The 25463-nt window shown below is 55.4% G+C and overlaps 2 protein-coding genes across 3 annotated transcripts in view; both read left to right on the top strand.

Annotated features, from left to right (window-relative positions):
- PRKCB (protein kinase C beta) overlaps window positions 1–10870 on the top strand; it is a 119208-nt gene extending 108338 nt beyond the window's left edge. Inside the window, exon 17 of one of the 2 annotated variants that reach the window (XM_040574215.1) lies at window positions 6483–10870. In XM_040574215.1, the coding sequence (XP_040430149.1) occupies window positions 6483–6635 (153 nt within the window). In that variant the 3' untranslated portion in view covers window positions 6636–10870. Of the gene's footprint in view, window positions 1–1391; window positions 2792–6482 lie in introns of those variants that run through there. The other variant, XM_040574214.1, reaches the window with a different exon arrangement.
- A 5285-nt stretch (window positions 10871–16155) lies between these two features.
- CACNG3 (calcium voltage-gated channel auxiliary subunit gamma 3) overlaps window positions 16156–25463 on the top strand; it is a 29434-nt gene continuing 20126 nt past the window's right edge. The window contains 1 exon segment of the mRNA XM_040574804.1: window positions 16156–16456. Coding sequence (XP_040430738.1) covers window positions 16246–16456 — 211 coding nt within the window. The 5' untranslated portion in view covers window positions 16156–16245.

Below are 25463 nucleotides of genomic sequence, written 5' to 3' on the forward strand. Positions count from 1 at the left end.
AGCGGAGTCATTAGCTGCAGTTCATACGGGATGTGACATGCATGTGATAGGTGGTAATTGAGCGCAATTTGTGGCTGCTGCAGTAACCCAGCATCCACCTGTTTTTAGCTATTGCTATTATTATTATATTAAATAATCACTTGCAGCACAGGAAGTTACAGGACCCTTGTTTTGATTGCTAAGAAAATTAAATAAAGCGTCTGGCACGTCGCCCTGCTCCCAACCTCCCCGGTCCACTGCAGACGGAGGTGCAGCCAGCCAGGTCCTCGGCTGCTGCCTGGGCACCGGCTCCAAGGCAGCCAAGGGTGATGCTGCCTGGCTCCAGGGAGCTCTGGCTCTCTCAGGTGGTTTTTCTGCCCCGCAGCACTGTGCCAGCTGGGCCGTGCCACCCAGGCTCCACTGCTTTTGGGCTCTTCTGTCACCCGGCAATGCTGGGAGGGAGCTCGCCAGCCCCCCTGGCTTCCCTCCCCGCCTCAAGCAGTGTTAATAGCTGCCTTCAAGGGCAGGAGAGAAATGGCTGCAAGAAGGGTGTTTAAAGACAGCCAGCCTTGTGCAGGTGCTGTAGAGAGCTCTCGGGATGCTCTGTACAGAGAACTACACGGCTGCCACGTGCACAAAGCTGCCGGCTTGAGCACCCCAGTGCCCCAGCTCCTGCTGCAGCGGCTGGGCTCTGCCTGCCCCTGCCCAGCCCTGGCCAGCCCTCCGTGCCTGGCAGCAGCCTGGGAGCAGCGGGGATGGGGCCTCGGTTGTGGACGAGCGTCCAGCAGACACATCGGGAAGGGACAGAGCAGGCCTGGAAATTTCCAGCAGCACAGCTGCCTGCACCGAGCCTCCAGCCAGCAGTGGTTTATCCAGGAAGAGCTCTGCAGAAGGTGAGAGGCCCTCTCCTTGAGCAGCAACAGGGAGAATCATCTAAGCAGCCCAGGCATGATGAAAACTTGCAGTTCCCAGGACAGGAGGAGTGATCTTGCAGTTCCCAGGCCAGGAGGAGTGATCAAGCTCAGGCACATATCTGGCTACAACCTAAAACTGCAGGGGTCTTTCAGAAGAGAAACTGCGTGTGCATGGCAGTGTGGGACAAGGTAGGGGACTGCATGCAGACAGGGGAAAGTCAGCAAGTAATTGCATTCCCATCTCATTCCTCTCTTGCAATTACTTACCATGGCGCACCCAGCAGATTTGTGTCGGTCTCTGGCTATTCCATGAGATACCATCACCTGACGACTAACAAAACCCATGAGTGTTTTGCACCTTTTTCTTTTCTGCCATTTGCTGCGTTGAAATAACCCGCTCTGTGAGGTGTGACTGGGAGGGGTTGCTGCAGACCGCATCCCGTTTGCGTTTGCTTTGTTTCTCCACCCACCATACGTTCTTTTCTTCCCCTCTCATAGTGTGGACGCAATGCTGAAAACTTCGACCGGTTTTTCACTCGCCATCCACCCGTGTTAACACCTCCTGACCAGGAAGTCATCAGGAACATTGACCAGTCAGAATTCGAAGGATTTTCCTTTGTTAACTCTGAGTTTTTTAAACCTGAAGCCAAGAGCTAAGTAGCTGTGCAGATCTCATTCCTGCATCTTTATCATCCAGTCCCAACTGCTGTTGTGGTGACATTTTCCATTGCAAAAGCTGCGTTCATGGTTTTTCTTTAGTAATACTACTAGAGTGACCATATTTCAAAGCCAGAAGTGTCTTCACATGATTTGGGGCATGCCTGAAGGGTAGGTGATGTGCAGTAAGTAAACACAATGTTTTTATGAAATTTTATTTGTAAAAAATGAAAATAGTGTATTGGCTAACAGGTTAAATGGACAGATGTCAGCCATGACGATTAGGAGGAATCTCTTAACCATGTGCTTTGATTCCCTCTCCTCCCCTTTTTAATTCTTTTAATATAATCATGAAATTTTAATCTGTTGCTTTCTTAGCCTTAGTGGCAAGTAAGTGGTTTTTTACTAAGCCTTTCCCCTGGTGCAGGCACACATCCTGCGGTGCAGGTGCTGCCAGCTAAGCCTGTAAGCGCCTCGTAAGAGTGGAGAGTTGGTCAGGAGAGCTGAGATGCTGCAGATCCTTGCTTCTCTGGTAGTTCTACCACGTGTTGGCTTAACCCACCACGGAACCTCCTGCCTCCCCCGTAGACTTCTACGCACGTGTGTGGGCAGGCACCGCTCTCCTCGTTGGGTCTTCAGTAGCAGTGATAAATTATTAGGGAAGCCAGGTCTGCTGTTTACACAGATTTCTCCTGATTGTGCAGTTTCTAAGTAGCATTTTTATGATCAAAAGAAACATATCCAGTTGTAAACAGGAAATATGAAAGAGCTGCTGTAGATGCTTTAAAATCCGTGGTCACCCTAGTAATTATCACACAACATTGGTTCTCATACCAAAACATTTTCTTTTTTTTTCTTTCAAATGCCAAAGCAATTGATTGAGTTTGTTACCTGCGCTTTAAATGTGTCAAAAATGGTATTAACACAAATGAGATGCTATTTAACATTGAACAGTATTGTGAATTCTGATATGAAGCTTGTAAAGAAATTTGTTTCAACTAATATTCCTACTTTAAAAAAAATGCCACTAGATATTTAAATTGCCTAAGTTTTGTTTCTGGCATCAAAGAAAAGTTTCAGGACGGATGCATTTCTCTAGGAACAGTACCAAGCGTACAGCTTCCTTTTATACTGTTCTGCAGATGTTCGTGGGCTATCACTTTGTATCGGTCTGCTTTCAGTTGTAACGTGCCAATTTTTTCTTCCCAGTACTGATGATAAAATAAAAAAATGCGAAATAATGTGAAAGAAACCTGCATTTGTTTGGAAGTAATGAACTTCTACAGGCCTGGGCTCAGGGATGCCGGGAGCGCCACGCTGCAGGCTGCCAGCTGCTGAGCTGGGACCGTGCCGGCTCCGCGGTGTCCGGTGAGCAGAGCAGGCAGGAGCACCTGGCACAACGCTGCCCTGCACCTCCCTGCTCCGTCTGCCCAACGTGCAACGCCCTGGGAGCATCTTCCAAGCATGGAGGAAGCGCGGAGGCTGTGCATCAGCAGCAGCAGCCAGCATCGGCCAGCGGTGAGCCTGCTGAGCGGCCTCGCGTGCACGAGGAGAGGCGTTTTTTCTCTCCGCTGTCCCTCGGAGGAAGGACGACTCGGGCATCGGACGGCCCTCCTGTGGGTGCTGCCGTTTGGGTATCTCTTTAAATGTCTTGAATGGAGACAATCGCAGTGTGCGCTTAGGATTTCTGGAAGCTGCAGTCGCAACTATCTCGGTGAGGCAGCATGCCGTGTGTCGGTGACTCATCGCCCTGCCTGCTCGCTCTCAAAGGAGCAGTTGTTAAAAGCAATTGGCAGTTTCAGCTAAAGAGGGATTACAGGTTCCTGCTAGCCTCCCTTCTCCTGAACACATGCAGAATTTCCTTTCTGTCTTTGGAAACCCACTTCTGCTGAATTACCGCAGTTGTGAGCTCTGCAGGATTTTTCTGAGCAGCACCGGATGGCAGCAGTGCTCACGCCAGCAGGAGCCAACCCCAGCTGTGCCCGGCGTGCAGGAAGGGGCTCGGAGGCTGCGGGGTGAGAGGCTCGGGATGGGGACAGGCACTGTCCCACCAGCCCCATCCAGGCTGCACGGGGCCAGGCGTGCCCTGCAGGAGCCCGGGTGCTGCTGCCACGCCGTGCCCCCATGCTGCTGTGCCCTGCTCCGCTCTGTCCTGCCCCGCACCTCCTGGAGCCCGTGAGCCCTTCACTGGAGGCGTTTTCAGCCTTGAATTTCCCCATCCTTCTCCTCTCTCTGTTTACCAGATCTGTGTAGCCATTCCCTACCTGCTTACAAGCTATTCGTCATCTTTGACAGAGGCCAAATTGCCAGCAATTTCAGACAAAACTCAAGGTAAGAAATCAGCAGAACCTGCTTTGCTGCACTCACAGCTGAGCTCTCCTGTTTATGCGTTTTCCTGCCAAGGCCCTGGAGGAGCGAGAGGCAGAAGCTGCGGGAGGAGGCTGTGCAGGGGGAGCCGGCAGCCCCGAGCCCCTTCCCAGCACAGCGCTGCCAGTTCGGAGCTCTCTGCAGCCGACAAGACACAGGTTTCGCTCACCCCGAGGGCTCCCAGGCTGAGCACTTGCTGCAGAGAAGCAGCCCCCGGCACCACCAGCACAGACTGCTCCGAAGGGCTGGGGACCACCATGGCAAGTTGCACAGGTGCCAGATGTGCCCGTTTTGTTCCCCTTCACAGCGTTCCTGCTCAGGGAAGCTCCTGGCTTGGTAGGACAGCATTGTCTGGGTGCTTGTTCGTTCGGGTTGATGTGGCCCTCAGGAACCATTTGACAGCTCAGCATCCCGAGAGCGTGGCAGGAGCCTGGTGCCGGCACCACCTCCTTCCTTTTGCACGTGCTGGGGTCTGCCCTACACTTACATTTCTGCTGCTTCCTCCTTTGTCTGGCAGAGCTCTGCATCTGAAGTCTCCCCTTCCCCACTCCTGCTCTGTGCCCCCAGATCCTCCCCTTCTTCCTTCTTGGCGTTTGGGAGGCGAGTGCAGGGCTGTGCCAGCTCCAAGCTGTCTTGTCCGAAGGGAAAGCTGCAGCCCCAGCTCCCGCGGGGTGAGCAGGCTGGGACCGCTGGAGCCAGCAGGGCAGGCAGGGTTCAAGGCTTTGCTCACTTGGCTGTGCATCCACCTCCTGGCTTTTCTCCAGCTCCTTCCTTGCTCCTTGAGCTCCGTCCCTGTTTTTCTTCTGGCTTTGTCTCCTCTTGGCCATCCTTGGCTCTGTCTGCCCTCTTGTCTTCCTCACAAGGCTGGAGCTGCCTCAAAGCAATACTTCCCATGGGGAGCAGCATCCCCACGAGGATGTGGTGGTCCTGGGCCACCACTTGAGTTGGAGCTCGTCTCCAGAGGGTCGATGCAGCTGTGGTGGAGAACATGTTTGTGATGCGATGCTCCTGTGCAGCGCCGTCAGGAGCCAGGGCTGGGCGGAGGGCAGTGGGCCGGGCTGTTTGCTGTATTCTGGCCATGCTCCAGCTCGGGACTCAGAGGTGTTGACATCTCTGCCCCACCACCAGCAGGCACCTGCAGCCCACGGCGTGGTTCTGGGCAAGCGGAGCTGCAGTTAAAGGGCAGCATATTGCCCGCTGGATGCTTCATGAGTAAAGAGCCGGTGGATGGGTGGGGAGGGCAGGCCAGGCTCCCCTGGCACTGCAGAGGCCCTGGTTCAAAGGCAGAGGATGAAAAATGACCATTTTGCAGGTTCCTACGAGGCACCGAATTTGTAACCTGCAGGGCCACTTGTCCAGCCCAGCAGCTGCTGGCACAGGGGGCGCTGGCTGTGGGGCTCCGGAAGCATCCCAGCCCTGGGGCTCCTGCTCCTCTCTGCATCAGCCTGGCCTTTGCCATAGCCCAGCCTTCAGCCAAAAGGGAGCCACCATCGTAGTGCAGGAGTGTCCATGGGGCCAGCACAGGTGGCCGGGGAAGGCTGGGCACTGCAGCGAGTCGCAGGGATCTGCTGGTAATTAGGAACACTGGGAGAGGATTGTGAATGACTGAGTTTCCTCCCCATTTAAGCTCCTATGTAGAGGCACTGCTGGAAAGCCCTTTGTCCCTACTTGCTTTAACAGCAGCACGGAGCAGCGGCGGTTTCACAGCCCCGCATTACGCTGCCGGCCGCTGCTGCTCTGCAAGGAGCATCCTCCCTCCGTGTGCTGCCCTTACGGATGAAGGATCCTGGGTGCTTATGTGGGATCTTCAGCGCCTTGGTTTCCCTTTCAGCCCAGGCTCGGTAACGTCCTGCAGCCAGAACGCACCTTCACTAGGCAGAGGGACTGAGTGACGTGCTAATAGTAGGTTATTGGTGCTGACTGAGACAATGACTTCTTTTTTTTTCTTTTTTTTTTTTTTCTTGGATGTAGTTGCAAAGTTGTTCCTTTTATGAAATTAAAATGATAAAAGGTTGCATATGTGGAATTTTCATTCTTTGAGATTTTGAACTACTGTGTATTTTATATCTACAACCCTGGAGCAAATCACATCCTCACCTTAAATTAAATCAGTAAAACACTGCGTCGATCAGTACCATATCATGACGTAATCTAAAAAAATCAAACTTAAAGTGAAAGGAGCTCTTACAGCTGATCATTTTGTGCAAATTTTGAAATCGTATTGAACGTTTACTTCCATCTCGAGGCGTGTTGCTTCCTCCAGGCTCCTCCTTGCGGGTGTGAGTGCAGTGCTGGGTTTGCATGCCGGGAGCTGCCGCTGTTCTCTCTCAGAGCCAGGTGCAGGGGTGCTCCCTCCTGTCCTCCACTCTCCGGTTGTGTGTCAGAAGCGAGCCAGACAGACGTCGCGCTGCCCTTGCCCATGGTGCCGGTTGTTTTGTTGCGCAGGGGCTGCGGCCGCGTGCAGGGGACCCGGAGCGCTGCTCCCAGTCGCGCAACGGAGCCCAGCGCTGCCCCGCTCCTGCGCCCCGCGTTACCTGGTTTAACTCTGTGCTTTCCGTTTGACAGAAAGACAAACGAGACACTTCCAACTTCGACAAAGAGTTCACCAGGCAGCCTGTGGAGCTGACGCCCACCGACAAACTCTTCATCATGAACTTGGACCAGAACGAGTTTGCTGGATTCTCCTACACTAACCCGGAATTTGTCATTAACGTGTAGTCGCGGTGCAGACGCTGCCCTCCCTGCTCCCGCAGCCAGAAACTTCAGCTCGCCTTGTAAATACCGACACTAGTCTTCCGGGATCAGCAGTGCATACATACATACCCTCATCAAAACACGACGACCGCTTGTTTTAGGAGGCCTCTGTATGTGTGTGACACTTGCTAGCTTGGGTTCCCTAGCTGGAAATGTGCGGGGTTTTGAGTTAACAAGCAGTAATACTTCTAGGAACTGTAGTTGGTGGTGACTAATAGAGTTTTTAAACAGAAATATACCAAATTGCTACAGTCTTTGTAATTTTTGAAATCAGATGCTGAAATTCTGGTGAACTTAGGTATTCACAAATTGTTTCCGTTGAATGCTAAGCATGGTTGATATTTTAAACCGTTGTGCTGAAGCTTGCAATGACTGTGAACGTGTCTTAGAAGAGCCTTTTGTTCGAGACATGGATACATTTGATCAGTGTGGAAAAGTCTGCTTGTAGACATACTTATATTTTTAAATGCCTTGTACATACAGTCACACCGGCTCCCTGAAGCTGTCTTCCTCCTTAGCCTGCTGTAAGCGTGTGCGTTTCACCACATCCCTTCCTATTACTCAGGCATTAAGACCACAAAATGAATTTCATTCCGGTTCTTGTAAATCAGAGCAAATCTTTTTCTAAGTGAAAGGTGGGATTTTTTTTTTTAACATCTGGAACAGTTTGCAGTTTTGATATACTATGTCAGCACTCCCATAAATCTTTCTCCTGTTTTTTCACAGACACTGTCGAAATTTAACAGCTCTGTAAAGGATATTAATATTCTACCAAAACAAAACACATTTATATTCTCGGTTTACAATTTACCAACTGAAAATATGCCCGCTACAGAAGGGCTGTACTGAGGGCTATTTATAAAGGTAACTTTTATACTTTATACCCTCTGCTGTTATCTTAAAGGCTCAAAATCATGGATTTTACAGGCATCTTGGTTTACCTGATTTCAGCCAAAATTCCTGGTGATTTTATTCAGTAATCCAGGACCTTCTGCATTGTTTCAGAACCCCTGACTCCCAAGGGGAAACCGCAGCCGACGCTTTGGCAGCGAAGCTCGCCGTGCATGGGGCAGCGGGGCTGGATGGTGGCTGCTGCCCGCAGCAGGACGAGGGCTGAGCGTGTGCTCCCGTGACACTGCTGCCATTCCTCCCCTGGCACACACGAGTTCGGTTGGTTTGCAAAGAAAGCACGTACGTTTTTTGAAATACGACCGATTCTAATGTAAATACACATTACTTCGTGAGTACGGGGAAAAAATGAGGGTGGAATTTTCTGAATCATGAGGAATCTTACCAAGGAAATTCTGGTTTGTAGATCTTTTATAAACATCAGACTCTACCTTTTGCAATTCTTTTTTTAATGCCTCATTAAGTGAAAGGACTGCTGGAAGCTAATGCTGGTGCCGCAGCTGCTGGCTCAGTGCCGCGAGCAGGTCTCCTCATCCCGTGACCAAACTGAAGGCCGGCCCTGCCTTGTGCGTGTCGGGGTGTGTGAGCTGTGGCTGTGGTCTCAGGTACTGAGCTGGGCTTGAGGAAACAAAACAAAACACAGAAAAACTGCAAATTGTGCCAGATGGACACGGGGGCTTGTGGGCAACTTTGCATCAGACTAAGACCGGGAAAGTCGGAGTTAGTTTCTGGTGAGAGTTCCCATAACCCCAGCACACGTCTCAGAAGACGTCTCGCCATCTTCTGCAGACCACAGTTGATGTTCAGAGCATGTATGTTACTGTAACTTTCAAATCTGTTGCTGCAGAATTAGTATTACTTAAATGGTGAATGTTTTTAATTTGTGTACCTCCAGACCCGAAGACGCTCCCGCGGTCCGGTCGCCCGTGGGTTACTGTGGTACTGGAGTACTGCGATGCTCCTGGGGCCAGGAGGGTACCCGCGGCTGTACGGGATCGATCCACGGGCACTGCTGTAGAGGGAGTTGCGTCTTTTCTGTCTGGGACTCGTGTGTGTGTTGGAGTGACACTTCTGCATGGAGCAGGCTTTGCTTAGGTGCGGGGCTGTGCTGGGAAGGCGTCCTGCCCATGGGTGGCCCAGCTCCACCGCGGGGCGGCCGCGGTGGCACGCGTTGGGTCTGTGTGCATCTTCGGGATCCTCACAGTACAGTCTGTGCTCCAGGGAGAGCTTAGCAAAGGCAAGGTCTGAAGCCCAGGGAAATCTGCAGGATGGGAGCATTTCTGATGTTGCCCATTCTGCTACTTTCAGTGCTCTTGGTTTGAGGTTTATTTCCAGATTACCTGTTTCTTCTGTGCAGAAATGTAAAATGGAATGTGCCTGGCCCTGCACAGATGCTGGGATTTATACAAACTCCTCCAAGGAAGGGCAGAGTGACAGTGGTTGACTCACTGTTTGCCGTAATTTGATGATTTAATCTTCACTGTTGGATGAGGAAAGCAGTGCTTCAGGAAGATGCTCAGATGTGAGCGGCTCAGGAGGCTCTGTTAGTCACTGGGGGCTCTGACACGTGGCTGAAGCCCAGTAAGACAATACTGGGCAGTGCTGGCAGGCAGCTGCAGTGCACCCCAGCTGTGTGACAGTGCTGCAGCAGCAGGGGGACAAGGGGACAGTGTGCTTGTGCCACTGGTGGGGCAGGAGGAGGGTGCTCACAGGGACAGAGGAGGCATCTCAGCCTGCAGCTACAGGCAAGAGAGAAAGCCTGGGGCTGTGGTACCCCATGGTCCTGCCTGCATGGCACAGGGCATTAGGGGCAAGCCCCACGTCCCCACAGGGCTGTGGTGGGACTGGCAGGGGTCTGGCGGTGGGACCCTGAGCTCCGCACCTCCGGGCCCCAGGTGCAGGAGGAGGAGACCGGAGGAGACATGAGGCACTTGTGGCCACCCCCTGCCAGCCGGGGACAAGGACAGCAGGTCCCGACCTCCACCAGGGCTGGTCGCACCTGGACACCGCAGGTAAGTGGGGTGCAGGTGCCTCGGGAGGTCTCAGCATGGTGCGGGGATGAATCCGTCCCCAGGGCTGTTTTTTCCAGCACTGATGAGGAATAGGCCAGGACTCCTTGGGGCAGGGGCAGATTCCCACTCCTGCCCGCTGGGATGTGCGGGCTGCTCAGTGCCTGCACCTCCCCGGCGTGCCCTGACCTTCCTCCTGGGAGTGTTACCTAAGGAAAGGCGAGAGGGCTGTGGCTTTGGTCCTGTCCTGCTGCAGCTCGAGGTGGGAGCAGGGGGAGGCTGCTGGGTGCTCGCATGGCCCTCGGGGACAGTGGAAGTGACGGGAACGGAGCAGGGCAGCAGGGATGGGGGAAGAGTGGGGCTGGGTCTCGGCCAGAAAGCGCCTGGTCCTGGCGGTCTCTGCAGCGGGCTCTGGGGGGCTGGGAGACCGCAGGCAGACCAGGGTCAGCTGCCAATCCTGATCTGCTCTGAGGGCTGCCGGGCAGCTGCATGGGGCTGGAGGCAGGCACTGCACAGCCTGGGTGAGCTCAGTGCGTGTCTGGGCCAGGACTGGCAGCACAGCAGCACAGCCCCAGTGCAGCGGCTCCCCGGCCATCCCCTGCTCAGCGACTGTGCCGCTGGGATGCTGCTTACACGGGGCATGGGGGCCCTGCTGCCACCGCTGTGGTCCCCTCTGGCCAGACGTCAGAACAGTCGTCTTCTCTAGATAAGAGAGCCATCACCAAATGAGTTACTGACCCTTTCAATCCAAGTAAGAAATGAATGCAAGTTTGCGTGGTGGCAGACCCCCATGGGTGGTCTCAGAGATGGGATGGTGAGAGCAGGTTCTAGGCAGCAGATATGCTCTGGTCATTTAGTCCCAGGATCTCTAATAGAAATTGTGCTTTCTGGCGGAGAGTGCGAGGATATAGCTGTTCAACTGGTAGGGCTTACATCTGGAGTGTGGAGCTCACCCACACAAGTGCTGCAGCTTGTCTGCTTTCGCAGTCGCAGGTGAGCCATTGAGCCTGCAACAGCAAAAGAAGCAACAAGCATCTTGCTCCATGCATGGAAGTGTCATCCAAGCTGTTTATTTCTGATCACGTTCAAACTGGCAATTAAAACAAGGAAAAAAGAAAAAAAAATGTTTATTGTTGAACAGTTTGTGTTTGTGAATTTGATTTCACCTGCAAGTATTTGATGACTTTTCTACATCCTAGACTACCTGCTCTGTGTTTGTCAAAGGATTCTCATAAAGACCTCCTTTTAGATGGGCATATACTCTTTATTCTATTTGCTGCATGTATGAAAAAAATAAAATATATAATTTTAAAGAAACTGTGAGAGCTTGGCTTCCTTTGCCTGCAGGACTCTGGTGGGTGTGGGGAGGGCCAGCAGGGACACCACAGGACCCTGCGGATGGGCAGCTGCCTCTGGGGCAGCCACCCCGAGGGGCCCCGCTGAGCAAATGCTGAAATGTTCAGCTTCTCTGTGAAGAAGGTGCGTATCCTTGTGGCTGGAGTGCATCACCAGATATACAGGAGTGCGATCCAGGCCTGGAAACCTTCAGCTGCGGGTACCTAAAGACACGCTTAGACCAAGGGGAAGGGAAGGTGCTGGTTGTTTGGCTCTTTGGTCACTTGCTAAATAAGGTGGGTTACGGCAGATGCTCTGCCAACCAGCCCATGAACGCTTGTTCCCAGTCCCCACGCACCATGCAGCGGGCTCGGGGAGGCAGGCAGGATGTGCCCTGGCAGACCCTCTGCAGGCACTTTGCCGCTTGGTCCGGGCTGCAGAGGTGCTGGGGAGGGAGCGTACCTAAACAGGGGCACAATGGAGCTGATATGGAAGCCAGCAGTTCCCCCCTGTTCCAGATAACCAGGAGTCTTGCTGACACGCGGGGCCAGCAGAGCTCTCCCAAATGGCCCCTGTTTTGCTGGGGTTGTATCGGGAGCTGGTGCCCGCAGAGGAATCAGCATCCCGCTGCTCTGTGCTGGCCCCAGGCTGTCCTTGTGCCCCCGGGCCCATCTCCCCTTGGACCTGTGAGTCCCTCTCTGCTGCTGGCTCCAAGCACAGCTCCTGCTTCCAGCTCCACCATCACCATCACCCCGTCCCCTGGCTGTGGGGCTGGCGCAGCGGCCAGGCAGGGCAGGGCGGTCAGCAGGGCTGCGATGGTCTCCAGCAGCCCCAGTGCGTGGTCTTGGTGGGTCCAGTCGAGCCCCCCTCTGGTTCAGTGGTCAGCACTGACGTGCCCATTCCCAGCATTTCGGAAATGCTTCTGAGCTTCAGTTGTTCTGGCTTCTGCAAGTGAAACATTTGGTTTTGTGACACTTTCCTTAATTACGGGAGCTAATGACAAAACCATTGTGACAAATGACTCAGCTTTTGATAGTGAAGTTAATTAATTCTGAAGTTAGAGTCTCCATCAGAGTATCTGGAAAAACCCGATTAAGAAGTCTGCTTACCCGCTGTAATATGGGCAGCAAAAACCTCAGTCCCTACAACTTGCCAGGTAAAATTCTCCCCACCGCGGCAAGGGGGTGATCTGCTTGGAGCAGGGATAATAATGGCTAGACATTAGCACAGCAAATGCCTCCTGAGCCATCTCTCCATCCATCAAAGGCATCAGGAGGAACACAGCCTCATTAATGTTTGAATGAGTGACCAGAAGCAGCTTTGCGTTAGACTCTGACCTTCAAGAGCCGTCTCCCTGAAGCCATCTTTCATCTCTTTCATTTGCATTACAATCCTGTTTGCCTCATTATTCGTTATCCTCTTCTTCTTCAAAGAATTTAAATCAAATCAATTAAATTGTGGTGGGCTGGAGCAGCAGCAAACCTTTTATGGGGGCTCAGCACGGCCCAGCTGGACTCAGACTACAAAATATCTCTTAATCTACTGCTATTTGTTCTTTTATTACTTCTGTCATACAGTTGCCTTACAGAATCCCTTCGATAATCTTCCTCCTTTCCACCCATCCAGTTGCATTCACGCTTCGTGCAGAGGCTGGTCTTCCTGTGACCTTGGGAATGGGATTCCCTCGGCTTCCCTCCCGCGGGATGGGATCAGGCTGTCCCTGGCGGGGCTGCTGCGATGGGAAGATGTGGAACTGCGCACCGTGCTTGTACGCTCAGAGCCAGCACGGAGCAGCTGGGGAACCCTGGGGCCCTGGCATGATGTTTGCTGTCCCGTGTCATCCCCTTTCCTGTCCTGGACTTGTTTTGTGTACCCAAGGTATGAGAACAGGAGGAAAAAGCAGACGCAGTTGTGGTGTATGCCAGCGTGCGCAGGCAGTGCATGCACAAGCAGAAGTGTGGGCAAAGTAACGTGGGCTTTAGCATGCAGCAGCTGCCAGCACATTCACCCAGCTCTCCGGAGAGTCTGGATGCTGTTTGTTTCCCCATGCATGGCCACTCCTGCGTAGCCTTTGCATGTTCCCATGATAAGGAGGCTTAACAAGAGTGGATTTCTGTTTCTGTTCCCTGCTATTTTTATTGCTACTAAACCGTAGGAAGCCCAGCAGGGAGCTGCAGAGCTGGTAGGCAGCCGCATAGGCTCGCACTGAGTGAGCCAGCTCGGGTGCGGGCAGCGGGCTCGGGCTTGCCATGGGTGCCTGTGCAGCGGGTGGCAGCCCCCTGCCCCCAGCCCTGCCCCCGTCTCACGGGGTGAGATGTGGGTGCTGTGTGGCCACCTGCCTGCAGCACCTCGGTTCTTTGTGGGGAGCTGCTGCCTGCTGCAGCACCACGGACACGACTGCTGTGAGTCTCAGGGCAGGCCAGGCACAGGGCATTGCTCACTGGGGTCACAGCCGGGAGAAACGCCCCGAACGCAGCTGCACGTCATGTAAGGACACGCCAGCCTCACCGCTGGATTCCTTCTAGAGCAAGTAGATAGCAACCAGCATTTCCAAAGCACGTGCGGATATAAATAATCCAGTCGTAGGAGTGGGGAAGGATGAACTCATGTGCCAAAGGCTCCGGAGTCCTTATCCCCTTGCAGCCCCCAGGAGCAGGGAGATGAAGTGAAGACCAGATGAGGCTGGAGCTCAGCATCTTGCTGCATTGCTAATGACCTAAACTCGCCTTGTATCAGCATCTCTCTTCCTTCAAGGAAAAAAAAAACTAATCCAGCTAGGGATTATTTCTGACTACCTACTTTCTGTCACTTTGCCAATGTAAAAGCGCCAGAGCTTTCATCACTGGATTTGGAAGGACAAAGCCTAACAGATCTTGGTTTAGGACATTTCTGTCTGCAAGGACAGCTTGGTTTTTTTGTTGTTGTTTTTGCACAAGTTGTCAAGTTTTTGCAGCAGGGTCTGATTTCCGTTATGTGTTTCTACTTTGCCCAGCTCAGAAGGGTGCAGCTCCATGAGCAGGTATCTGGTGACGGACACGTCATTGACCAGCAAGGGGTGACAGGAGCTGGAGCCAGACGAGGCCAGGCTGCTCAGGGCAGGGCACCGGGCTGTGCTGCAGGAGCACACAGAGCTGGAGCTGCAGGTCGGGGTGGCAAGGTCCCCAAATTCTTGTTGAATGCACAGCTCAGTGAACCCCTTGCTTGTCCCCTTGTCCCCACATGTGGCTGCTCCGGGCAGAGCTCCAAGATCACTCCTGGAACTGGCTTCTCCATGCAATGAGCGGTAGGAGGCGTGCAGGGGTGTCCCCGCCACCAACCCGTCCAGGGGCCACCAAGATCCGAGGTGTGGACTTTAGTTCTGTTTGAGCTTGCTTTGTTAAAAGCCTAGGAAACGGTACATGTGCACTCTGCACACACCTACACACACGATGTTAAAATAACACAATTAAGGCTGCAAAATCCCCCACTCAGAATGCAATTTGCAGCCCCTTCGCTGTAGGTGTGAGATATCTTTGCTGCCTCCTCCCTGGGACGCCTGCCTCTGCGCAGGACGGGGGCCCGGGAGGCTGCTGCTGCCAGGCTCTGACCCACGCACCGCAGGGCTGGGGGTGGGCGGTGGGACCGGGGTGGGGAGGGGAGCTATGTGTGGCTGGGGCAGCATCCTGGAGCCACGCTGTCTGTCCCTGCACCTTGCCCCAAGCCACCTGCGTGGCACCCCTCAGAGCCCTCAAAACAAGCCTCCAGGTGCCGTCAGGCACGGGGCTCATCTCGGTGTCACCAAGGTGTGGCCTGTGACCATCACGTGCTGCTGCCAGTGCCAGTCGCAGATCTGGGCAACTACTATAACCCCTCCTCAAAAAAAAATAAAATAAAAAAAAAGCACCACGGGAGAAAATTCTGTGATTCAGCTTGGGTGGATGCTTCTGGCCATGATCCCTAACTGCCTGTCCTCCTCCTCCTTCTCCTCTTCAGAGATCGATGTCCATCCTCCCATCCTGCTGAGGACTGCTGCTCTCCAGACGGAAACGCTGGAAGAGCACTAGCTGCTGGAGCGATGGCCTTCAGAGTCAGCAAAGGCAGCGAGCAGGGCAGAGGGCTCATGGCGGAGTAGGAGAATGAAGCCGGGCAGTCAGCACAGCCCGTGCGCTACATGCGCTGGGGAGAAATAGTGTGGCGTTGTAATTAAAATGCCCTACCTAATGAGTACGCACAAAGGAGGTAATTTAAGGTTGAGAAGGGTACTTAATTTCCACACTACTTAATTTCTCAGTACCTCATTTTTTGGTAACCTTCATAATTTTCTGTTTGCGTTTTGAGAGTAAATAACTAGTATTTACAAGTAAGTGCATACAAATGAGAGCTGTAGGAGTGCACACTATCAGGTAAATCATACGCTTTCCTGTCTCACCCGCAGCCCTTAAAAGAGTTTTAATTCAAGAGGTGGATATGTTATAGGGCTTATTTGAAAGGTCGCATGAGTCATAAGCTCATCCAACTGCCTGCAAAATCGTTTGAGAGCGACGCGGAGCTAGCGGCGAGCCAGAGGGTTTAACAGAAGCGGTGTGGGGCCCCCCGGGATGTGGCTGCTCACGGTCCCCGCTCCGGGCCGCCTCCGCCACGGCCCGGCCCGGCGCTGGGAACCGGCCTCGGGCCGGGGCACCCCGGGGCGCCCGCGGCGGGGCCCCCGACGGGTGCGGGCGCAGCGGGGCTGTGCGGCCCCCAGCCCCTGCAGCCTCCCCCGGAGCTCCCAGCGCGGAGGGGAGAAGCGGGGGGCGGCGGGGACCGGGGAGCCGGGCTGCCCCGGCCGGGGGTGGCGGCGGCGGGGTGACACCGGGGGGTGGCACCGGGGGGTGTAGAGGGGTGGAGGGGGGGGGGCGGGGGCTGCCCCGCCCGGTGCCGGCCCCCCTCCCGCCCGCCCCGGGGCAGTCCCCGCCCGGTCCCCGCCCGGTGCCGGCCCCCCCGGGCGGCGGTTTCCCGGCGGCGCGGCCCCCCCGCGGCCCGCCCTCCCTCCGCTGCCCCCCGCCCCCGCCGCCCCCCGCGGATGCCTTGGCCGGGCGGCGCGGGGGAGGCGCCGGGAGAGGCGCCGCGCTGCCGGCCGCGGGCGCACGGCGGAGCCGCTCCGCTCCGCGCCCCGCTCCGCGCCCCGCTCCGCTCGGGCCATGCCGGCCGGGCGCCCGGGGGCTCGGCGGCCCCGAGCAGCGCCGCCGCGGGGCCCCGGCTCGCCGCGGGCCGCGGGGGCATGAGGCGCCGAGCGCGGAGCGCGGCGGCGGGCGGCGGCGCCGGCCCTTCCCCTGCGAGCCGCCGCCGTAGGATGAAGCAGCATGAGGATGTGTGACAGAGGCGTCCAGATGCTCATCACCACGGTGGGAGCCTTCGCAGCCTTCAGCCTGATGACCATCGCCGTGGGCACCGACTACTGGCTCTACTCGCGCGGCGTGTGCAGGACTAAGTCCACCGGCGACAACGACACGAGCCGCAAGAACGAGGAGGTGATGACCCACTCGGGGCTCTGGAGGACGTGCTGCCTGGAAGGTACCGACCGCCCGCCGGCCGCCCCGCCGCCCCCGGCCGCTCGCCGGGGCCCTGCCCAGCCCAGAAGTTCGGGGGAGGGCGGGGGCGCCCCGGGACCCCCAGCGCCGGGCCCCGCGCCCCGCGCCCCCCGGCGGAGCTCCCCCGGCCGCCGGCCCCGGCCCACGCAGGAGGGGCACGGGGGGCCCGGCGCGGCCGGGGGGAAACTTTCTCGCTGGCTCCCGCACACGCAGGACGCGGGGTGCCGGGGGCGGCGGGGAGCGGGGCTGGCTGCGGGCAGCCGCGGTGCCTGCCCCGAGCGGCGCGGTGCGGGTGCGGGTGCGGGTGCCCGCTGTCAGCGCGGCGCGCCTCGGGCTGAGCGGCCACAGGTCCCGCTCCGGGCCCCGGGGCTCGCCTTGACGCGGGTCGGTCGGCGAGCACGTCCCCGCAGCCGCTCCCCAGCGAGGGCTCTGCAGGCACCGGGTGCAGCCAGCAGTCCTGCAGCCCAGCCCCAGCGGCGTGCCAGCCCTTCCCCTCGGAGCAGCAGAGCGGGGCAAGGTGTCGTGCTGCTGCCCCACCGCTGCTTCTCCCTCCGTCCCTCGGGGACTGCGCCCCACGCCCCACCTGGGCTGCCCCACGGCCGGGCTTCCACCTGCCCGCCCTCGCAGCTTCGCCCCGCTGCCTTGCCCCTCCTGCAGCAGCACCCCGCTGGAGAGGCTGCTGCGGTGGTCCTGCAGCACAGACCCCTGCTCGGGGGGCGGTTGCAGCCCAAAGTTCCTGGCTGAGATTTACACGAGCAACAGCAGGCAGGGCTTAACCGTGAGCCTGAGTGGAGCCTGGGTGCTGGTACCTGTGCAGCAAAAAATGGCCGATGGAATCACCCTGGGCACTAAGTTTTAACATCAACGGCAGTAGTTGGTGGCCTGCAAGCTAACGGGGAGCTGTGGCCCTGGTGGTGTCAGGCTCCCCCGCCCCGGAGCAGCGCCTGACGGCGGGGGCCAGCGAGCCGTGGCAGCTGAGCTGCGCCTGCCACATCGGAAAGTTCTCGGTGAGTCATGGCCCCAGATGCAGAAATCTCCTGCATGTTCCTGGTGCTCAATCCTAGACCCGGTGAAGTCAATCGGGGCTTTCTTATTGATTCAAGGAGGTTTTGGATCATGCTCTAATTCCATAATAAATAATTGGAGATAATCTGTCTCCCTTCTCAGGCTGAGGGAACACAGGAGGCAGCAGACAGGGCTGTGAGAGATGGGATCACTGGAGGCATGAGTAATTTCCAAAATTCGTATTTTTGCTGGCTGTGGGTTTTTTTCAGTGGACGCTTTATGCTTCTCTCACTGCCATAAATCACTGTTTTGGAAGAAGCTGGTGCAACCCTGGTCTCTTGGGCACAGCATGCTCAGGAAAGGGCTTAACGGTGCCGTGCCGGAGCTTGGAGCTGAATCACAGGTCAGTGCCCCAAGCCCGGGCACAGGGCAGGGAGCAGCGGGGATGCACTCACTGCGGGGCTCATCCCTGCCCGCTGCTGGCTGTCCCTCGTGGGCCGGGCAGGAGCGGGCGCAGAGCTCTGCACAGGGCCCTGCTGGTGCTGCGCATGGGCACAGGCTCTGGCATCCCTTGCGTGTGGCTGCAGAGTGCGGGCGGGCAGTGGGGGCACCCAGTCGAGATCTGGGCAGAGGGGTCCCACCCGGAACCACCCCACCACCACCCCACACCACCCCGTGCTCAGCGGAGCGTGTGAGGCCACCTACCCTGGTGTTGGGGCCACGCAGTGCCACTCACCACCGCCCAGGTGTTGCTGGAAAGTGGCCGCATGCCTCGGGCTGTGAGCTGAGGCAGTGCTGGGGCAGCCTCCCTCCCCGCAGGGCTGGGCTCCCCCAGCAAGGGCTGTTCCTGCAGCCGCTCGCCCTGCCATGGGGAGCGGGATCTGCGTGGGGCACACGCCGGGGGTCCTGAGGGCAGCAGGTCGTGGGCCTGCTGCTGGCTGGGCCCCGGATTGCTGCGTGCTCCTTGTATCTGGCTGGAGAACCAGGAGCGTTGCACTCCATCATCCCGAGCTTGGAGTGACTCTGGTCGGTGGAGAGGGCCCATTCTCCCAGCGTGCAGGCTGCTTTGAGCGCTGAGCAGAGCCTCTGCTCTTTGGGAAGCGCCTGGGCCTTGAGATTTCCACCCCCAACAAGGGTTTAACGTGTGCTGCGACGAAGGAATTAGATGGAGAGCTCCGTTCCCTCGTCTGGCTGAGTGTTGAGAGCAGATTATTAAAATGACCAAAGCGAGCATTGGGTGCTTGCTACGTGGCAGCTGCTCTTTAAATACATGTCAGTCACACACGCAGTGCCTGCGTGGGAGCGCCTCGCATCACGTGGCCCTACAAAGCCCATGGGCAAAAGCGGATATGAATGAAGCCGCAGCAGACCTCTGTAGAGACACCCACGCTGGAAAACACAAATTAGTGACTGACTTGGTACCTGGAGTCAAGGCAGGTGTTCACAGACGGCTGTGCTAGAACAGCCTTTGTTTTAAATTGCAGTGTTTGGATTGTAACGATCACTTTTCTGATAGGCAAATACTTCGCAGCTACCTTATTGTACTTCCCACCCAAATGGGACAGGGGCAGGTTGCTGGTGCCTTGTGGCTCTGTCACACACCGTTTTCTTTGGCTTCCTTTTTGTCACAGAAGGCAGGGAGCTATGCCAAACTTTGGGGATGCTGAAGTTGAGAAATTGCTGTTTAGGCTTGTGTTGTTTTAGGCAAATAAAAGAACTTTGGTTTTCATCAAACTTAATTAAATTCAGCATCATTAAACACTGGGAGCCTCCTTGGGCTCCCTGCTGCACGGTGCAGCTTGGGACTGGCTCCACGGCACCATGTGGGCATGGAACAGGCAGAGGCAGCGGGAGGATCCGGCCGGGGCTGTGTGAAATGCGGGGTTTTGAAGATGATGTGGTGCTTTCTCTTTCCTCCTCCGTCAGAACTGGCAGGAATAAAGTGCTCTGTCATTTCTGGAGAACCACGAGCGCTGCTCAGCTGCCTCCCGGTGGATACTCCGGCGTCCTTCTGTCCTGTCTGTCCTCCTGTCCTGCCAGCCCATCCGTGCTTCGGCCCCCTTGCTGGGGGCTTGGAGCAGTTTTAGAAGACGTGGCTGCAGGGCCATTCCTGAGCCGCGCTGTGCCTCGGGCCTGGACCATCCCCAGTCCCCGCAGCAGCAGGAGCACGGCGTGTGCCAGCAGTTCATTCCCTCTGCTGACCTCAGAGAACTTTTCCTGTTTTTTTTTTGTTTTTTGTTTTTTTGTGGAACCTGTCTAGGTTTTAAATATTATTGCAGGTACTGTGAGTGGACGACAGAGGCAGGGCTGGGACCTGCATGCCCCAGAGCCGTTCCCAGAGCGCCGTCACCTCGAGCGAGTCCCCCCCCTGCTCCTGCGTCCCAGCCTCTCGGCAGCTGCAGCACCGGCACGGTGCTGGGAACAAACGGGCTTCGCTCCTGCTCCCCTCTGGCAAGGCTCACAGCTTCCTGCTCTGCCTTCTCCTCTGTGTAACTCCTACTAATTTTCCTAACTTTCTTTGAACATAAAGATTGATCTGTGATATTTAAGCCTCGCTTAGCCACACAAGCCATTTATCCTTATTTCTGCCTGTTCTTAATAGTTGTACACCGGTGGGTACATCTTCATCCCTTTTAGCTCCAGGTGGTTATCCAACACCACCCCAAGTCCTTTCCATGCTGCTGCCTGTCAGGATGTCATCTCCGACCCTGGAACTACAACTTGTTCTCCTAAATGGAAAGCCTTGGACTTGGCTGTATAAAAACAGCCCTTGCTAAATGAGCCCACCGTACAGAGCTGCCAGATTGCCCCATGGCACCTGACCCACCTCCATCATTCATTGGTACTCCAGTTGGACTGTCCTGTGCCATTTGCACCTTTTATCCACAATTAATTCATGTTATCATTAATAAAGACATTGTTATAGCTCAACACTCTTCTAGTAACAGATCCCACGTACAAATATCCCACTGGAAAACAATTTATGATCTCTGCAATCTGCTTGCCAGTCCCTTTAGTAAAGTGATGTTGATTCTGCATAATGCTATTCTTTTACTTTTTCAGGAGAGCTAAATCAAATAGCTTGTGGAGCACTAAATGTATTATGATAATTGCTTCCTTTATCAACTAAATTGGTAACTGTAACAAGAAAAATGTATGATGTTTGATGGATCTATTTTCCATGAGGCTGTTAGCCATTTATCACATTCCCTGGCTCCTCCCTGCTGCTGCCTCCATGCACTAACCCAGAGCTGACACTGAGTAATACACTTCCTACCATTGCCATCGCTTGTGATGACCAGCACAGTCTAATTAAACATTTACCAGCTTTTCCCGTCTTCCAGAAATTCACCAAAATGCCAAGATTTATTAAAATCCGTTTTAGATCTATTGTTTCAGACCTTAGGCTGTTCTGCTAATGCTCTTGGGACGAAGTTCTTTGGTCCTACCGATTTCATGTTTACACTTACTAGTCTGTTTAGCATCCTCCCTAATCCCTGATGGGATACGGGAGCCTATTTGTCTCCAGGTACAGGACGGAAGTATGCGATGAATAAATAATTGTGTCACTTCTGCTTCGTGACTGACAGTTGTACCGGCCTCATCTAGTAGTGAATTTACACCAGTTGTGAGGCTCCTTTCTTCTAACACATCTAAAGAGTCCTCCTTTTTTTGCTTAAAGCTTTTGGTTGCAGATTTATTTTAACTGATCCCAGTGGCTTCTACCAATATCAGAAGTCCTGATTTTTGATTGTTTAATTGCAATGTTGAGTTCCTCTCCTCGGCAGGTCTGACAGAAGCTTGGGGTGTCAGGGCGGCATCCTGCCATAGCTCCCAAGCCACAGGCGTGGCTCTGTGTTGACATTTTTCCCCCAGTCAGTTGTGCCCATGTTTGCTTTTGGCTCTGCTGAGCAGAGCTGGTTTGCCGCGAAGGCGTTAAATTGGGCTGCAAGCAGCTGCGCCTGGACGGCCACCAGCTCTTTGCCTGCTTCCAGCTCCTCTCAGTCCCTCTGAATGAGGCCAAGCAGAGAATTTCCCCAAGGTGACAGCAATATTGTTTCTGTTAGGAAGTTGTTATCTTTAATTTTTAAAAGCGCCAAGCAAATGTCCCTGAGATTGCAATCATCCATGATAGAGCGCTTTTTCTCGCTACTCATTATAGGTGGGTATTTAAGGAGCTGCTCATCCTGTTCCTCTGTCTGGTTGGTGTCTGTAATAGATTCTCATCAACAACCCATCCTGCAATCTAACACTTCTCCGTGGCGCTCGTGGTCCGGCTCCGCTGCGCTGCCAGCAGCGCTGGTGCTGGTGTCTCCGGTGCAGCTCCAAGCGCTTTTTGCTCAGCCATGCCGGCATCCTCGGCACGTGGCGGCTCCGTGTCACCGCAGGGGCAGCCCCAGTGAGCGTGTGTCCTCTCTGCTCCACCCTGTGCAGGCAATGCACGGGGAGACGGGAAAGCCAGCAGTGCGAGGAGGGACTGCGCGGGTTGGGGAGCATCGGCATGGGCTGGAGGTGATGGATGGGGAGACGGGACAATGTAAGGGCATGGGAGGGCTGGGGAGGATGGGTGGAGTGACAGTGTCCTCTTCCCCACAGTACGAGGATGAGGAAGCATCAAATTAAACTGTGTTATAGAAATTAAATAACAGAGGCACCTAAGATTACAGCGATGGGTGAAGGTGAGGAGGGCACAGTTACCCATCTGAGATGACCTGAGGAAATTGCCATGCCACAGGCTTAACCACCGTTCCCTCCTGCCCCAGAAAGCCTCTCCACACAGAACAGCGCTGAGCACGGGCAGGACACACACCCAGCGCTGGGGTCAGTTGTGGCACTGGGGTCAAAACAGGACAGGACAAATGCATGGAGCATGGGGTCAGCAATCTGCGTGTGATGCCCCAGGTGTCACCTCTGACTTGGGGAATCCCTAAACTTTGGCTTGGTGGAGAATGTGTTGAATAGGCATTAATTACTGTCATCTAATGGAGATGGAAGTCAGGCTGCACCTCTGGCCTGCTCCAGCCCCATGTGCCTGTGGCATGTGGCCAAATGCCAAGAGCCATAAAAAATCCTCCTGGATGGAGCTGGGCCCACGCTGCCTGCCAGCCAGCGCTGCGCTTTCAGGCAGCTGTGCAGCCACATCTCACTGATGGTTTGAAGGTACCCAGTTCTGTGCCTCGGCTCGCTCCCACCAGCTCTGCTTTGAGGAATTGGCGCATGGGACAGCGGGTGCAGAATTTACCCTTGCGGGATGCTGCGGCATTTGTCAGGACAAAAATCCCGTCGTCCGGGGTGGTGTAGGGAGCTAGCTCCCACATTGCCTGTGAGCAGCACGTGATGAGTAAAATGTATGCTGCAAACAGCTCAGAAGCAGGCATTTTACTGCTGCATAGGCGTGGTGCAGAGTCTGTCATCTCAAGAGCTGTTACTGTTTAATAGAGGTGGAAGTCTGAATCTGAATGAGGCTCAAGTGTTGTTTTTTTCCACACAAGGTCACTATCTCCATTATGGCTGTAAATAATTAGGGGTGGCTAATGAAGGCTGAAAGCCGGAGCGCTGGGGCTGGTGGCTGGGGAGCGCGGCCGTGGCAGGGAGAGGCCGCCCTGTTGGCCGGATCCTGCCCGCTGCCCGGGGTGGCATCGCTGGCACTGTGTGCACGGGGACCGGGGAGAGCAGCGGCGATGCTTGGCTCCACCGCCCGGAGTTACACGGCTCTGGCAAATCACTTCTCTTTGCGGGAGCTTTTTGCCTTTCATAGTGTGCAGGTAGGCACGGTCTGGGTGGATTCATTGGTGCTGGTCTCACACAGCTCCCAGGAGGCGCACAGCACCCTCACCGCTGGTCCCGGGGGTGCAGACCCCTCGCCGGTCACTTGCACAGCCCGGCCACGCTGCGCTCCCTGGCACCGCCGGCACCTCTCAGCGGTGCAGGGTGAGGGGCCAGGCACAGAGATCTGTGAGCCCCCGCGATTGCCCGTGCTGTTTGGGATGGGATGGGAGGAACCAGCCATGGTGTTAAACTTGCTCAGTGCTTCTTGCATCTCGGTGGTTAGTTTTCACATGGATCTCACCATGGATTTTTAATGAACACGAGGTACACTTCATAAATAGACATCAACCTCCTTTTCCAGGAAGATCAAAATTGCTCTTATCATTCTACAGATGGATTAACCCATAAATACGGGGTGGCACGCGGCAGGCCGGGCTGCATCCCTGGCTCACCTTGCCGACGAGGTCTGTGCCTGATGGAGGCGCACTGGCAGGGTGCAGGTGTGGCGTATCCGCTGCTAGGAATGCACACCCGCACCTGAGGGTGCCTCAGAGATGCCCAAGGGGAGGCGCCCGCCCCACTCACGGAGCCATTGGGACACACCACAGGCAGCCAGCGGGGCCGTGCCACAGGGTGCGAGCAGCGGGTGCGCGCTTCGTGAGGGGTTCCCCGCACCCATGGGTGCTCGGAGGAACCGGGGGGCTCTGCCCGCCTGCTCCCCTGCTCTGACCTTAGTAAGGGCTGGAACTGTGCTACGGCATCTGAAAGTCACTTTAACTGTTTACATGACCCTTGGAAGAGGATTGCAGTTGGTGCTTGGCTGCACTTTGGCGTGAGACTTGGTGTTGAGATGGAGGCTCCCGCATCCCATTCTAGGGGCTCGCTGGGGGCTCCACTCTGGCTTGCACTTGAGCTTAGCACCACGAGGTTTTGTTGCTTTTTTTCTGGAGGATAAGCACCCTGGGGAGCACAGCCGTGTTGCCATTCATTTCATGCAGTCCTCCAGCACGGTCTGTAATGAGCCACAGCTCGCTCTGGGGGAACGCAGCAGCAGGCGTCTCGAGATATTTCTTTGATTAAGAAGACACCTGCTGTGGTAAAGAAAGACAGTGCCTGGGTGACAACTGGTATCTTCTCTTGGCTCATGTGCATCGGCGGGGCTCTGTGCAGCTCTGCAGAGAGGAGAGGTTTCAGAACGGTGCTGAGGAGCGAGCACGAGCACGCTGCCTCACCGCGCCAGGGATCTGTTATACAACCGCGAGTGCAAACACTGCTCGTGTCACGGGCTGCCAGGCTCGGCCCTGGTGACTCAGGGGCGCTTCATACATTTTTCTTATCTGGCATTTGTGTTACCTTTTAACCATCTGCTTTCAGCAGATATTTAACAGTATTTTTCAAAATAGGAAGTTCAGGCCAGGTATGCCCCATGCTTTGAGCTGTCTGACGTCCTTTGGACTGGTCATATCGGACACAGTCTGCAGAACATCAACTTCTCTTGGACGTTTTCTGAATCAGAGGCACATCGTGTGACCAGCGGTGCACCAGTGCTTGGGCACAGGATTTCCTAGCCAAAATTATTGAGCACTGGCTGCCCTTGCCAGCTCTGGGCCCTCGTCTGTCCAAGGTAGGAGGGGATGCAAGGCAGCAGCTGCTTGAGGAGCGCTCCCGTGAGTGAATGCCTGCTCGTTCATCACCACAGCAGCACGGTGACAAAGTGTTCTTATGGTAACTCGGTATTCTGCATTTGCCTACGTGCCACTGGCCGCCAGGCTCGCAGAGGCTTGTGCACGCTGCAGTCAAGGTGCACGCGTGGCTGTGGCTGCCAGGAATACTAATTCTGGAACTGCCGCGGTCCCTCCTCCACCCCTGCTGCTCTGGCCATGCTTTGGGGCTGCCCCCCTGTGCTGGGGCCGTGCCGTGCCACGCTCAGCCCGCCGAACAGAGCCCGGGTGGAGCAGTCCCATTGCAACAGGGCTTTGCTGCTGTTTGAAATGTGTGGTGTGACAGCTGAGATGTGTTTGTCTTCCTAACACTTGCAAAATTCGCTTGCACACTGGATGACTGCATTTGTCAGGCTTGAAAATATCCTTTTTTTTCATAGTCATCATGGAGAGAGGAAGGAGAAATTATTATGGCTGCTGAACAGGTAATATCGCATGATGATGTTCTCAGATATTGCCTGTTTCTTATCTCCTGACACCACAATCTATAGACAA

This window comes from Cygnus olor, chromosome 15 (genome assembly GCF_009769625.2).
Source record: "Cygnus olor isolate bCygOlo1 chromosome 15, bCygOlo1.pri.v2, whole genome shotgun sequence".
NCBI classification, from domain to species: domain Eukaryota; kingdom Metazoa; phylum Chordata; class Aves; order Anseriformes; family Anatidae; genus Cygnus; species Cygnus olor.